The sequence below is a fragment of the Falco peregrinus genome, chromosome 3 (assembly GCF_023634155.1).
Source record: "Falco peregrinus isolate bFalPer1 chromosome 3, bFalPer1.pri, whole genome shotgun sequence".
NCBI classification, from domain to species: Eukaryota; Metazoa; Chordata; class Aves; order Falconiformes; family Falconidae; genus Falco; species Falco peregrinus.
Genome location: NC_073723.1, coordinates 94,827,324 through 94,842,398, shown reverse-complemented (window position 1 = coordinate 94,842,398; position 15,075 = coordinate 94,827,324). Strand labels below are relative to the sequence as shown.

General features: G+C 44.7%; 1 protein-coding gene across 8 annotated transcripts in view; it reads right to left on the bottom strand.

Annotated features, from left to right (window-relative positions):
• The window catches only part of RREB1 (ras responsive element binding protein 1), a 125,856-nt gene that overhangs the window by 13,167 nt on the left and 97,614 nt on the right, over nt 1–15,075 (bottom strand). For all 8 annotated transcript variants that reach the window (XM_055798794.1, XM_027789023.2, XM_005239063.4 and 5 more), the window contains 2 exons: nt 13,728–13,917; nt 9,208–11,950 (listed from right to left, as the gene is read on the bottom strand). In XM_055798794.1, the coding sequence (XP_055654769.1) occupies nt 9,208–11,950; nt 13,728–13,917 (2,933 nt within the window). The remainder of the gene's footprint in view (nt 1–9,207; nt 11,951–13,727; nt 13,918–15,075) is intronic.

Sequence of the window (15,075 nt, the reverse complement as noted above, 5' to 3'; positions counted from 1 at the left end):
CCTTTGGCACAAGGTATGATTCCCCAGTACCTGCAAGGGAGCAGCTGAAGTGTTCATGACTAGCTCTGACTGCACCTACCAAGTAGAAATCAGCATTGACGCAGGGTGGGTGGGGGAACCCAGACTTTCAGCTTATGGTGAATTCCACCGTTCAGCAGCAAGGCAGTTTGATGTAGAGCCAGCAATACAATCAGCAAGTTTTATACTATCTCCTCACCATCCTCCAAACAACAGCTCTAATGCTCAGGCCAACCTCAGTGGTAAGCAACTCTTGCTTTATCCTAAGCTGCAGCTCTGGAGCAGCTGTTAAACTCTGCCTGACACTGAAAATGCAGTTTCAAGCCCTTTGCCCTCTAGGAAATATAATTCAGAGATACAAACAGCTAGAACCGTTTTGAAAAAACAAAAAGTCTCCCACTATACCCAGGGCTCACATGATTTCTGGAGGAATCACAGAGTGGCAGATATCTAGAGCAAAGATGAATTCTGCTAAACACTAATTGGAAAATTCACTGTTGAGTGTACTTACTTTGGCAATATTTGCCTAGTTAGCACAGGGAAGTTGTGTTCAACCCTCTCACGTTAGGGACAAGCCTGTTTAAGAAAGGGATCTTTCCTTAGCAAAGTCTGTATTACGTAAGAGATAATCCCTTACCCCATTCCCATCCCACATTTCTCCTCCATCAACTCTATTTTGTTGCAAGAAGGGAGCATTCAGAAAGCCCTAAGGAGACAAAGGCAGGGCTGCTTTTAATGTGATGAAAGTGGGCGATTCATTAAGTTGCTTCACGTATTCATTGTATGCTTCCCTGCCAGTACAGGTCTCCCCTGGTCTCACTGCTGCAAACTGGGCGAGATGTCCTCAGTTTGCTTCAGGTTCTTTAGAACATTCCACTCCTCTGCACGTAGCAAGGATACACACGAGCCCCATCACTCAGACAGCCTCCTCATCTCTGAACCCTATTCAAAACCACCATCCCGGGTTTTTCTGGTTTAAGACAAGACCAAAAGAAACCCTCTATAAACTTGGTCCCAGTGACACTCTATTGAATTGCACTTCCTGTCTTACACCTCGTCCTAAAGCTTTGCTTCGTTTATGGCTGACCAAACACCACCCAAGCATCTCCCTTCATTCCCTTTCCTTCTGGCACACAGTGAAAATCGGGGTAATTACCCACTTCCAAGTACAGCCCTCACATGGGCTCTGTATGTGAATGCCAGGCACACTACTCACACACATGCTAAAACCAGCGTAAAATGAGAAAGAACCCCATTTTAAACTAAGCCACAGTTTCAAATTGTTAATTTACTTCCACTGATTTTGAAATCCGTTTTTCTTGGGACAATACCACAAGTCCACGGCTGTTGAATGATTTTGGACCATGATTAAACACCACTTGATGAAGCCAGTTAGAAACACGGAGCTGTGTTACAAAGTGCACGCGGTAACTGGAACAGTATAGGAACGGGGCTCCTTCCTTGCTGTCTGAAGCTGCTATTTGAAGACACAAAGCTTCTGACAGCAAAGCCAGTTTCAACAGCATCTAGCCCCAGCACCTCCCAGGAGATGCTGCCAGCTCCACACCTCAGCTGCATCAATGTGCTCTTTTAGGCCCGCACCGCCAGCCAGGTCCGGGAACCGATCTCAGTTCCTGCCGGTCCCTCCCCCTGCCCTTCTCATTTTTTTGGTCAGCTGGGTCAGCTACAGCTGTGGGGATGAACAGTTGGAAACAGGTCGAGCCAGTATGGCCAAGAAGTGCTTTGTGTTATCCAACCATGGCCCAAGGCTCTGTCTGCTGGGGGCAGGTCAAACCACTCTGACCAGCCCAGTGCCGGCTGCTAAGAACAACATCTACGTTCCACCGAAGTCCTACCCATCCTACGTGCTGTGCCGGCGCTCATCTCAGCAGCTTGAGAAACGCTTGCCTCCCACTGCCCAGCTCAGCTCCATTAGGATCCCTCTGACTACCAAGAAAGTTTTCCACAGGCCCAAGCAGGACATTTTAGTTTCATTCTGCCATGAAGACGGTCAGAGGTGAGCACTTTCAGAGCCCTTTCTACAGACTTTTGTTCTGCGAGGGGATCATGTTATAACATGAGTCGTCTTCTCTCACGCTGCAGCCTTCTGTTGTCTGCAGAGGCAGGATGAGCCCACGTGACACCCCAGATACTGTGCTACAGCCCTGTAAAGTTACAGGCTGTTACATGGTAACAAGGCAACTTCGGCTCTTCATGATAGGCGAGATCAAATCACGTCGTAACATGTCCCCAGCGTGGCAGATTTTAATGCCAAACTAGTGCCGAGACCTGTATTACTACATTTGAATCACTGCAAGGCAACCTGCCGTATTAAAAGAAGAAGAAAGGATGAGAAAGGCTGGGAAGACAGCAGATTTTCCCAAACAAATAGGAGCTTGGAAATGTAAGAGGAAAATCTTGTGCACACTTCTGTGCAGTCTAATCGGCAGCTACCTGAGGCTGAGCGTAACAACTCAGTTACAATTTCAGCTACCCTGACGCACAGAGCCAACTTCTTGCTGCTTTTAGGTTTGTTACTTCAACAACTGTCCCCTGAAACCGACTCAAAGCGACACAAAGTGACCCTGTCTCTCCCGGAGGTGTGAACACCTTACAGCAATGGCTCCCTTGTGCAAACACTTTTCAGGCAAGGGACCCGTACCACCATCTGCTGAGCTCCCTTCTTGCACCCATCCCATTTGGTCAGCACAGAAAAGCCTTGAGCAACTACGCTCACCCTTGGTTTCATGTCAGCTTGTCCTTTCTGACTAAATGCACTCGCCTGCCTACAACAAAACCTTGAGTGATTTCACGGTCTCCTTCGCTGCTGAACTCTTAAAACAGAGGGGGCGATATGAGAGCAGGTGAGCTTCAATGCAGATGAATATAAGGTAAAACACCTCTGGCAAAATAATCTAAAAAGTGCCTATATGATGCTGAATGTGCTACTGGCAGGTACATTCAGGCAGGAGGTCTCAGAGCCATTGCTGACAGCTCTCCAGGACCACCAGCCTAGCCTGCAGCAGCAGCCAAACTAAAGCCAAGAAACACTGGGTACCATGAGCAAGGGTATTGAGAGCAAGACCAAGGGCGTCCCTTCGATGCTGTGTAAAGCCCTGGTGTGCCCTTGTCTCAGGTGGTGTGTGCACTTCTGGTCTCCATGCCACAGGGAGGAGACAGATGTGTTGCAGATGGCACAGAGCAAACCTGATCCAAGCGATGGGTCATCTGCCCTGCAAGGAGACACCAGAAAAGCTCAGACTTCTCATTTTGGAGAGGAGGGGATGTTATGATTGAGGTTTACAAATTATTAAGGTAGCTGAGAAGGCACACACAGAACTGCAACTCACAATATCGTGCAAAACTGGAACTAAGGGGGACTCTCTGAAACTAGCAGGGGATCAGCTGAAAACAGATTAAAAAATAGTTCCTTACACAGCAGGTAGTGAACTTCTGGAGCTTGATGCCAGATGAGGTTGGAGACAGACAGCATCAGCAGGTTCAGAGAGCAAATAGAGAGACTTGCAGACAGCAGGTCCACAAACAGGTAGCAAAGGGAGCAGACAGGGATGTGCCCTCTAACACACAGCCCTAAAGCAGGAGTTGTGGATGCTGATAGAGCATGAAGAGGAACAGACCACAGGAAGTGGCCGGGCCCACACGCTCACCCTAAATAGCACGTCCTACCATCCCAGGCGCAAGTACTTGGCCGCATGTACCACTGCTCTAATGTGGCAGGGCACTTCTCATGTCCTTGCACTTGGCTCGCCCGCAGTGTTCAGTCCGACCAAACACAAACTTGGGCTTGCTGTTCTGAACAACTGGGGAAAACTGCATGTGCCACTGTGAGATCCAGCATCCTCTTCCTCAGACCGGGGGATAAGCACACTTCTCTTCAGGCAGCAGCTGGCAACTCCAGGTCTGCGCAAATTCTGTTAGATTTGGTAGAAAAGACAAAGCTTTTTTGACAGGGGAAGGGCTTCTGGCCTAACACAAGAATAAAGTATGTCTGTCTTTCTAACATGTAATAAAAAAAACTACTTGTTGGTTTTCTTTTTCCTTTTCGCCATTTACTGCTTGGTGACCAGCTACAAATCCCTGACTGCAAGCTCCTCAACACTGTAGGCTCTCTCCTGAGATGTCTATCACCCATGTGAATTTGACACAACTTCCATCAAAGCCACAGGGCATCTTTCCATTGATTTCAGTGGAATCAAGCCCCATATGTTCAATAAGCAATCAATTACTTCCCCCCAGGAGAAAGTTCTTCATGTCTGTAATTCACTGAAATTACCAGAACAAGGGAAGGGATTGAGCACAGGATGAGTTGAAAGAAAAGCCAGGATCGTGCAGAGCCGTATGGAAAGCAGTCCTGCAAGACACCCTTGTGATGAAGAAAGAGATTGTGAGGATAGTTACTTGTAGATCAGCTCCTGTCACACCTGCCACCTCACCCCCAAACACACACACATACACACTGCCTCCCTCCCCACCCCCCAGCCAGCAGCTTCTTCGATACAACGTTGTGGATATGCTTCTCACTTTAATCTTCTCACTTAATCTTTAAACTAAAGAACAAGTTGCTTCTGTTCTAATTAACATCTCAACAAATACAAGGGATTCCCCGCATCTCACAGACATCTCAGGCGCTGTTTCTTTCTCTTAATTTTCTTCCAGTGTCAACACAACTTTATAGAAGCATTAAGGCACTGTTTTTTGTATGCTTTCAAGTCACTCTTTCTTTTTATAAGCCTGCTAAGTCAACCATAAATTTATGGTTACGAATACCACCACTTTCTGCACTTTTATTTGGCCTCATTCACAATGCAAATACAAAACAGAACTTCAAAGTTGAGCAGAAATCCCTTTGCTTCATGATAGCCCAATTCCTTTCCACATTTCTTTTCAAGCATGCAATGACAGGATTAGCTGGGGATTAATTACTTGAAACTCAACCTGCATCTCAGGTCACAATTTTCTCATATTTTCAGCCTTCACAACTTTCGTATCAACCTAGTATTTGTCACACAGACCAAAACTTACAACAGCCAAGATATTTTTCTTTCCACACAAACATCCTAGTTGGAGGTCTCAAAACCCAAACAAAAATCCTGTTCACTGTGCAAACTCAATCCTCCCACCCAGTTACAGTCCTATTCCCAAATGGAAACTCGACTGCTTTCCAAAAATGTCACCTTCAAAAGCACAAAAAAATAATTCAAAAAAGTAGTATTCTCTGCTTCCTATGTTGTCCCTTAAAGGCAACTGCTCTTCTGATAAAATATACTTACTCACTAGAGGGTAACCTAAACAGTCAGCTTAAGTGCAACATGATTTGATATTTTATTAACTTTTTCCATAAGAATGGTCATAGGCTGGATTAAAATACATCTGTGCCTACATATTGACTCAGAATATACTGTAATATTTGGTTAGCAGCACAGCAAGGCTAGCCTAGGCTGGACACTTCATGGAAGCCAGTCATTTGAAGGGAATCTTTTTCAATATAAAGGGTCATCTAAATAATCACAACACCCAAGAAGATCATTCCTTAATTAAGATATCTCCTGCCGTTCTTGTCCTAGTGGAAATACATTATTGCCTTGGTAAGGACAAATGCTGTAAAGATGTCTACAATTTCACTTAAGTCATGAAAACAAAGAATAAAAGTGCCTCCAGTCCTTTTTTTTCCCAGACTTGTGTCCTCCAATCAGCAGGAAACATTTGGGTTCATGGGCTAGGTGTAACTGTATTCTATTTATTTATTTATCTGTTTGTTTTGTTTATAGATCTTTTCTTGTCCAGTCAATTCCTGTTGTAACAGCAAAACAAAACAAAAATAAACCCCCCTCCTCTGCCATTAATTCTCACTTTCTACAAAAAATAATCCTGCAGTATGACTCTGAAAATATCCGTAAGCGATTCTTTGCAAACAGATGTAAGTTGTCTACAACAAACTAAAGGCCAAAAAAGACCATTATTTTAATTTTATACTGAACCTAGTCTGATGCACGTGTCATAAAAGGAGCAAAATTAACTGCACCACCTGCAGGGCACATCTTACTCGCTGCTCTGAGAATGAAAAAAGTCAAGAGCAGGACAAAAGAGCAAAAAAGAAAGGCAAACTGAGTTGAACACAGAAGAGTAAATTAAACAATAAAGACATGAAGAGAAAGAAAGTATTGAAAGCAAGTGTTCCAGCATGTTCAAACAAAACAGGTACTATGTTAAACACACTATAAAACCAAGCTATGCCAAATTCCCAATGCCCCACTTGAGCTTTGCATTAAAATAAAAAACAGCGAGGAAGGTGTATGCTTCTTCAGGGAAATGCTGTTGAACCAAAAAACACACAGTGGTGTTGAGGCAAGAATAAGCAGGGTGAAAGCTTTCACAAGTGAGACTTTTGGTTGCGTGAGGGATGTAGGTAACTGGTAGCATGTGCATTTTTGCACTTTCACAGAAGGCAAGTATGATCTTGACACCACATAGGACTCCTCCACATCAAAATATTACTGAACATGAGAGACACACTTGCAAAAGTATTTTCCTGTCTGTATAAATACAGTTTAGAACTGGTAATATATAGTTACTACTTAAAAGCTCAGAATTATATACCTTTCCCTCAGCCACGTTCACTCATTATTAGCTTAGACCACTTAAGATAAATTTACTCCAATAACAACTTCCCTACAAACGGATGGAGAAGAGCTAGTTGCCACTTTTGAGCTCAAATGACTGCCTTTGTTTTTTGACAGCAGCATACTACAGAATCTAGAAGCATGGACCAGCTTGCCTGCAGTGATTCCCTGTGAAGCAGATACCCAACACATGCATTTTGGAAGCAGATCACTGGGACTCTAATCTGTCCCATCCACATCAACATCTTGGCCCCTTCTCTCCCCAGGTCAGGGAGCCACCATCAAGCCCAGACAGTAAAGTTCCCCTTTTCTCTTTACAACATGATTAGTGAATAGATTTTTTCCTAACTCCACTCAAAAACCAGAGCTATCTAACAAGTCACTGCCTGTGCAGTAGTTAGGGACAGAAACGGTGCACTGCACTATGATGCAGATGCCTCCATCAGAAAACCAACTCGCCCACCCAGAACGCAAACCCAACAAACTGCTGTTATCTACCATGCAGCTGCCAAACTCCTCCCATGCCACCAGCACCTGACACTCACCACAAAAACACAGGGCTCGGTCCACCCAAATGCACCCTAAACACTTGCTTTGGCACCATCTCCCTGGCCTAATCTCCTCTACCTTCCTAGCTTACCCTTCCTTCCCCCCTCCATTAAGCCTCATCTACACTGCTGCCACAGGGGAGATGCTGTTAATTCCCAGTCCAGAAACAGCACTAGTGTCACCTGAAAGCAGATGCCCCAAGGCCAGTCAAAACTTGCTGTAGGGTGGTCCTCCAGCAACAAGTCTCCTTTAACACTACTCCTATGATGATTAGAAAAAGAGTTCAGTATTATCATCGCCAGAGCACACCAGCTGGAATCCGATTACTGCCACTGCCGTAGGATCACCAAAAATCTTGTCTCTGCACTGAGGATCCAGCCCTGCCACAGCCGCCGTTGCTTGCCTTCCTAGTAGGGATTGCAGCACAGGCTTTCTGAAAGGATGGTGTCTCCTTCCAAGCCCAGTGGTCGTAGGGGAGACAAGTTTTACCAGTGTAACTCCAGGCCGAATGCATTTTCCTGTCTTCATTAAGGGTTTACACCAGTACTTGCTACCTTGGAAGTCTGCCATCAATAAGCAGGTCAAACCTCTTAGTCTGGGAAAAGCCTCTCTATTGTTTTCTGTCTCATGAACAGTTCTTCGGTAACTATATATTTTTTTTGGAGAGCAGGGTGTTAGAAAACAATTGATACGAATAAAGAGCTCTCCTTCACCACTGAAAGTAAACTGTATGCTTAATAACATGAAATAATTTGTTCTCTGCGGCCCAGAAAACAATAGCCTTACTGTTGCACTGATACCTTGCAAGTTATGTCCTCATGTCACCCAAAGCAAACTGTAATAGGGACTGCTCCACAGCTCAGATTCCCTTTAAACCTCTTAGCTAACCTTTTTTACCTCTTCAGGTTTCCCTCTTTAGCACACGCATGAATCAGTTGCTTCAGGAAACATCAATTCCTTCAAAAAACCAAAGTTATCTTTTATGAGGCTGTACTCAAGTCCCCTAAATTTCTTATAAATATCCCTAACTTTTTTTTTTTACGCCAGGAGTTGAGAATGCATAATGAAGCAAGAAGTATCGACAACTGTAACTGACTTAAAAGGGAGCAACAGCAACTAGTGCGCTGTCCTCTCTCTCTCCAAGCAGGATGAGAATCTACTAATTACTTTACTACAGTGTGGGTGGAAAAAGGAGTGAACTCCAAATCAGCACAGCATTCAACGCAGTATTTCCTTTATAGGGAAGAATGAAAAATAACCCCAAACCTAGAATAAATCTCCCTCCCCAGTTCCTCCTTTTATTTACAACAGGTTTGAGGTTACTTACACAGTGGCACAATATTAAGGATTTCACACACATCCCCACACCTTAGGGCATAAGCCCACCTTTAGTTGTCTAGCACTCAGAAGAAACATTTCCTAGAGGCAAGCAACTACGTAATGCTCAGGATGATGTTTGTTGCATCCTCCTCCTTTGATCTGTCAAATAAAAGCCACCACAAAAAAAAAAAAAAGCTAAACGCTGTATTATTTTATTTTCCTGCCACAATTCTATACTTATTTGCTCTCATCTTTATAGATCTTTTTATCATTACTGATGCAGACAAACGGCAACTGGAAGCAGCCAAACAAACCATGTAAGGCACAATGAAATATTCAACACACACATTCACCTTTGAGATAAGACAATAATAACAGAACACCTGAAACCAGAGTCTTTTCCCAGGTAGGCTAAATTATGCCACTGAAGTCAAATGGGCTTTAGCAGTTCAATTTGCCCCCCCCCCCAATACTCAAAAGCACAGAGATTATTCTACTACTGAAAAAATTACCACCATCATTATACAACAACAGCAAGTAGGGATTTGCAAAATAACAAAGAATACCATTCAGGTATCAGAGAGAGGACACGAAAGATAGACTCCTCCCATGGAGAAGCCTTTCCATGAGGAACATTCCCCAGGGTCTACAGTCCACTGTGAGCACAAGGCACTCTTACCTGTGTGAGTGAGCATGTGCCGCTGCAGGGAATTTGCCCATGGAAAGACTTGAGGACAGTAAGGACAAGGGATATTTTGCAGGCAGTCTGAAAAAGCGTTCCTCTTCCCTCTCAGCAGCTTATCTTCAGCAGTTTCCTTCTCATCCTCACTCATTCCATTTCTGCCGCCTTCTTCCTTGAAATTGTCAGTGGACTGCAGAAATGGGCTAAATTTATTAGTGTCTGTGGTAGCCAGCATCTTCTCTATGCTAGCAAACTCCCCACTTGACTCCAGGTCCACACCACTGCTAAGTTTAGGCTTATTTTTTGTTCCTTTCTTTCGACCTCTTTTCTTAGTCAACCCAGCATCAGCAATGGGAGACTGCTCTGGATCACACGCCTGAGTCAGGTCACTGGGCAGGCTGGAGTCTCTCTGAACAGCGGTCACGATTGTCACTTTTGCTTTGGCGTTCCCTGATTTGTCACAGCCAGTGGAGCTGCTCACTGCCTTGGGACTGGCGTCTGCAGCCTCCGTTTTCAATAAAGCAGGAGCAGAAGACACAGATGAAATGATCTGTGCAATGGAAGCCAACGGTGGCAGCTCTTTAGTTACTGGAGGCTTTGGCAAGAGTGGTGGTGGTGGTGGTTTAGGCCTCAAGGGTCTCAGCAAGGCAGAATTGCCAAGGAGAGCCGGGGAAATGATCGGGACAGTCAAATGCAACGAACCTTTCAGTGGCTGGGGATGCCTGACACCCCTGTTTTTCTCTGAGCTTCCATTGGCACCAAAAACCAAAGGACACTGCAGACAGTTATAGGCTTTATCACTGTTCCCAGCAGCAGCCAACTCTTGACTCCTGGCTTCGCATGGGACATCATCTTTATCCTTCTTCAGGGCTTTGGGGATGGACAGGTCGATAGGCTCCATGGAACAATCGTAGAGGGACAGGGGAGAAGAGCCAAACAGGTTCTCCTGCTTCACTTGCACAGCACTCAGGTTTTTGTTCTTCTGAGAGAAATCCAATGGCTCATCAAAATCCATCGGGAAGTTGCCTGCAGGTTCAAGTTTGATGGGAACGTGAGACGATGTCCCAAGCAAGAAGCCGTTTTGTGGCTCCAAGAAAGGCGTCATGGGCTTGCGGTCCATGTAAGTGCTGTCCTCCAATAAAGAAGGGTCCGTCTGGCCTTCCTGGGCGCTGCAGTCCACCGCCAAGATGTAATTCTCGATCTCCCTTTCTTGCACGTGCAAGTGCTGTTTGAGGATATGGTGAATGCAATTTCTCTTGGCTGAAAAGGCTGTGCCACACTCCTTGCACTCAAACGGCTTCTTCTTCTGGCAGCCACTGTGGGTCCTCATGTGAATGCGGAGAGCCCGGTAATGCTTCAGGTCCTCACCGCACAGCTTGCACACAGTGTCTGGGGAGCAGAAGGCATCCACCATCTCTGCAGCATTGCTGGTGACATATTCGATGTTCTTCTCTATATCCTTCCTGGTCACTTTGAGATGCTTCTTTCGCAGATGCCTCTCACAGTTGGCTTTCACTGTGAACGGGTAGTGGCAGATTTTACAGATGTAAGGCCTCTCCCCGCTGTGTGTCCGCAGGTGCCGGATCAGCGCTGCCTTGTCAGCTGCGATGTAGTCACAGATGTTGCACTGGTACGGGGAAATACCCAAGTGAGAACGGATGTGAGCTCTCAGGACACCAGAGAAGGCAAACACCTGGTCACAGAAACGGCAGGGGTACAAAACTTTCCTCATGGTTGGGGCTTTCTTGTTCGCTGCCCCTGCAATGATGGCTTTGAGGTCTCCTTCTGTGACCTCTTGCTTGATCTTGGCTTCCATACTCAGAGGCAGGAGAGCTTCAATGATGCTGTCCTGCTCCAGTTGTGTCTTCATCTCGTGCTGAGTTAAAGGCTCTACTTTGGGTTGGAGGAGCAACTGTGAGGAAGGACTTGATTTGGCTCCTGGCTGGGGTAGGTGAGAGTTGGAGGAGGACTCCACCGAGTTCTTGATCAGCCTCGGAGGGGGAGGTGGGAGGCTTGGGCTGATGCAGCCAGGGGAGGCTTGCTGGGCACTGATAAGAGGAGGTGGCGTAGAGGTTGCAACGACTGTTCGGGGCGTTACCAAAGGCTTTGGCTTCAGTGGTGGCATATGCTTGAAAATGGACTGCACAGGGACAGAAGGTGCCTTAGAAAGTGGAGGAAGACTGATCTGAGGAGGAGCGGAAGAAGCCATCTTCAAGATCTGCTGAATGTCTGCCAGCTCAATGGCAGACTCATTGGAGATGGGTTTTACCACAATACTGCTGTCAGGCTGGATGATAAAACCCTTCTGGAAAGGCTGCAGCGAGAGGAGCTTTATGTTTTCTTTTGTTGGGGGAAGGACTGAAAATGACCCTCCCATAGAGGCAGCTTCCAGAGGAGAGAGGCTGAGCAGACCGGTGCTGCCAGGTTCCTGAGGTAGGTTACTCTTCAGTGCTCTGAGCCGCGTTTCTTGGACCTCATCTTGTATATTGTCCTCCTGCTTGACAGGCTTGATGTCTTTGGTGTACTGTAGGCCCAAGGATGCCATGAAGGCTTTCTGGTCTGGGTTCTCGCCAGGTGGGTTCGTGGACTGTGGCTTGTGCTTGTCTTTTCCCTGATCCATCATGTGGGTTTCTATGTGCAGTTCGAGCGCCGAAAGCATGGGGAATGCCTTGTTACACATCTCGCAAATAAACTGATGGAAGTCACTGATGCACCTTCGCAAATTCGTTTCACACCAGACCTGCAAGACATGTGAAAATACTTAGACATCTCAAACTGGAAAGGCATGACATGCCACTACAAAACACAAACAGTTCACACTCTTTTCCAATGCCCAAGTTAAGGAGTTTAGAGCAGCCACCACCTACCCAGCGTGGAGATATTCCTGCTCCGCAGCTTTTAGTCACCTACATGGTGTATCTGAATTAGGGGCTGATTTTCCAAAAGTTCCATTCTATAAAGGCAAACTCCTTCAGAGGGCTATTCAGATACTCAGATACTTTTCCATCCTGAACTTCCCTTCCAGAAACCTCTCTCACTTCACTGACAGGACAAGAGGCTCAGCAGACTATACAGCAAACTTCAGTAAGTGGGGCAGTAAGACTACCTCTTTTAGCTTTATTACTACAAAGAAACCAGGAGGAGAGGAGGAAAAAAAAAAGGCATCGAAGAAGGCAAAACAACATAAATCAACCAAAATAATATCCCCCAAAAGCAAATCAATGAAGCGCAGAGCCCAAAGCAGAAAGGCTTTTGCTTAGTGAAGTCTGATTACATTTATTCTCCCAAGAAAAATACTAAGCTCACAAACGGATTTTTTACCTGCTCCTCAAAAGGATTATAGATCCAAATGCTGTCTTTAAATGCTACCCAGACAGCTCACATGTTGCAAAGGTTCCACATCAAAGAAGAGCACAAGTGATTAAGTAGAGGGCTGGCAAGACCTTTATATACGCTACACACTTTGTTCAGATACTTCGTGGGACTTGCCTCACATGGCATGCAAAATCATTACAGAAGCAAAGTCCCAACATTTAAATCCCTTAGTAAGTTTAAATGTCTGACAATAATTACAAAAGAAATAAAATCCAAGTTGTTTTAAAAGTTTTTTCTTCTTCTGATTTTGTAAATTTCACACCAAAACCCTCCTAGAGTTACAAAATGACCTACACGCTCCCGGGGCCAAGCAGCAAATTTCAAGTCTACCACCCTGCAGTCAGGAGAGCTGGAAATCAATGTCTTAATTGAAGTAAAAGAAAAGTGCAGATACTGAATAAGCATGGTCCTGCTGGATTGTGTCGTTGATTTATTTATTTGTTTTTTTAAAAACAGAAAAGTAGCTTCATCCAGACCCAAACTAACTAAGGCTGACAAGGTTTGACAGAGGGAGGAAAAATAACATCCAGTAGAAAGCTTTATGCCTCTCAGAAAAATATTTACAGACTACTTCCCTGCCCTTCCCCAGTCACTGTCTTTCAAAGGTGCAAAATCTTCAGACCTCATGTAAGGAACATAGTGGAAAGGTGCCTGGGAACGTTTTGTGAAGTAATCACCGAAGAGGTCACCATTTAGTAAGGTGACCTGAATTTTTGATAGGTAATTTTGAAGATAAAATCTTCCACACCACAACTACAAACTTCTTACAGTAAATTAAAATCATGTATTCCTTACTATATATGTCCTCCCTATTGATTTTAGATGTGGGATGGTTTTGGGAAGGAGAGAACTACTGGGCATGCTGGACAGGGCAAGGATCTAATATCACCAAAGTTTTTGTTTAAATATTTTTATAGATGATTACACCAACAGTTACCCACTGGAATGCTGAATAAAATCAACCCCAATATTCTTCACATGAAAAAAGAAAAAGGAAAGGCAGAAAGTGTTTGAAGCCTACAGAGACAGTGGTAATGTGCTTTCCACAAAATATTCTACATCTCTGTCTCGTAAGAGTCAACAAATACAGAAAATACGTACTTTATCAGTTGGTACCTTAAGCTATGAAGAACAGAGAGTACCTGAGAAATGCGGGGGAACTTCCTACAGGAGAAGTCCATGAATCCCAAGTCGTGGAAGCCTGCTGGAATCGAAGGGTTGTTCTGAATGAAAGGCTTTCCCATGGCATCTCTGGGAAGCTGCTTGTGGATAACTGCATTATGGCGCAGTAAGCCCCGATGAGTACGAAAGGTAATACAACAGATGTCACACCTGGAAAGGGAAGGAATAAAATCGAAATGACTTACTGACTGCTGTAAGCTTAAGACCTAGCATTCCTCTTACATTAGGACAGCCTCCTTCCTCTCACCCCATGATACCAAGAACCTGCCAAACACAAAGCAAAGCTACAGTGTGTCAAAATGCTATCACCACAGAAAGGCCATTTCAATCACAGTCATTTTCTACCAGTTTCTGGCTATTAAGTTCACTGGAAATTTAAAGAACAGAGCACATGAGAACTGCGTGCTCCATGTGGGTAGACTGCAAAGTGGCAGCTGAGATCACAGCCTTCTGACAACCTTCCCATTGTCCGACATAAAATATTTCAGTGACTTTACATAATTTCATTTTTACTAAAATGTACTATTAAAATAAAAGACATTTTAAAAAAATCAGTGACAAGGAGAGGCTAAATCAGACCTAAGTAGCAAGCAGCTGGAAATGTATAAATAGCACCTTTTTTAACTACTGCTTAAAAACATACTACTGCACACCACTCAAATACCCATGTAAGTATTTTCTCTGCGCTACTATTCCATAAACTTTCACTGATTTTTCTCAAAGTTGTTATGAGAAATATACTGTTTTAACTTGTGCTCCTTGGAGGGAAGGAGGGTCAGAGGAGGAAGACCTGAACCACATTCAACACTTCTGACACTCATACACCCCATTCAAGACAATGTGCCCCAAAGAAAAATGCAGAAGCAATTCCTTTTCCTACCCACACTTTATTGGTAAGATTTCTTGTTTTTCTTAAGTTCTCAAATCCTAAATTCAGCTAAACAAAACTTTCTCACAAAAAGTAGACTTGCGTTAAACAATCAAAGGTACTGGAAATGCAGCTATGCTGCAGGCAGTAAGGACTATGCAGCAACATTTGGCCAACATGTCAACAAACAAGCCTACCGCCTTTTAAATATCTGGGATTTGAGAGCTCTGCAGCATGACAGGTCGTGTCCACTCTGCATTCAAAAAGCGACGCAGTTTCACTCCACATGGTTCCTTGTGGTTACAGCTCCAGCTCGCACCCAAAGCCATGGGTCTCACAGAAGCAAACACCAGTGAATGTGAAGCAGTCAGATTTTGTCAGTGAGATTATTATATGCACTAGGAGTTTTTCACGCCTCCCTTTGCTTTAGTTCTCCCCAT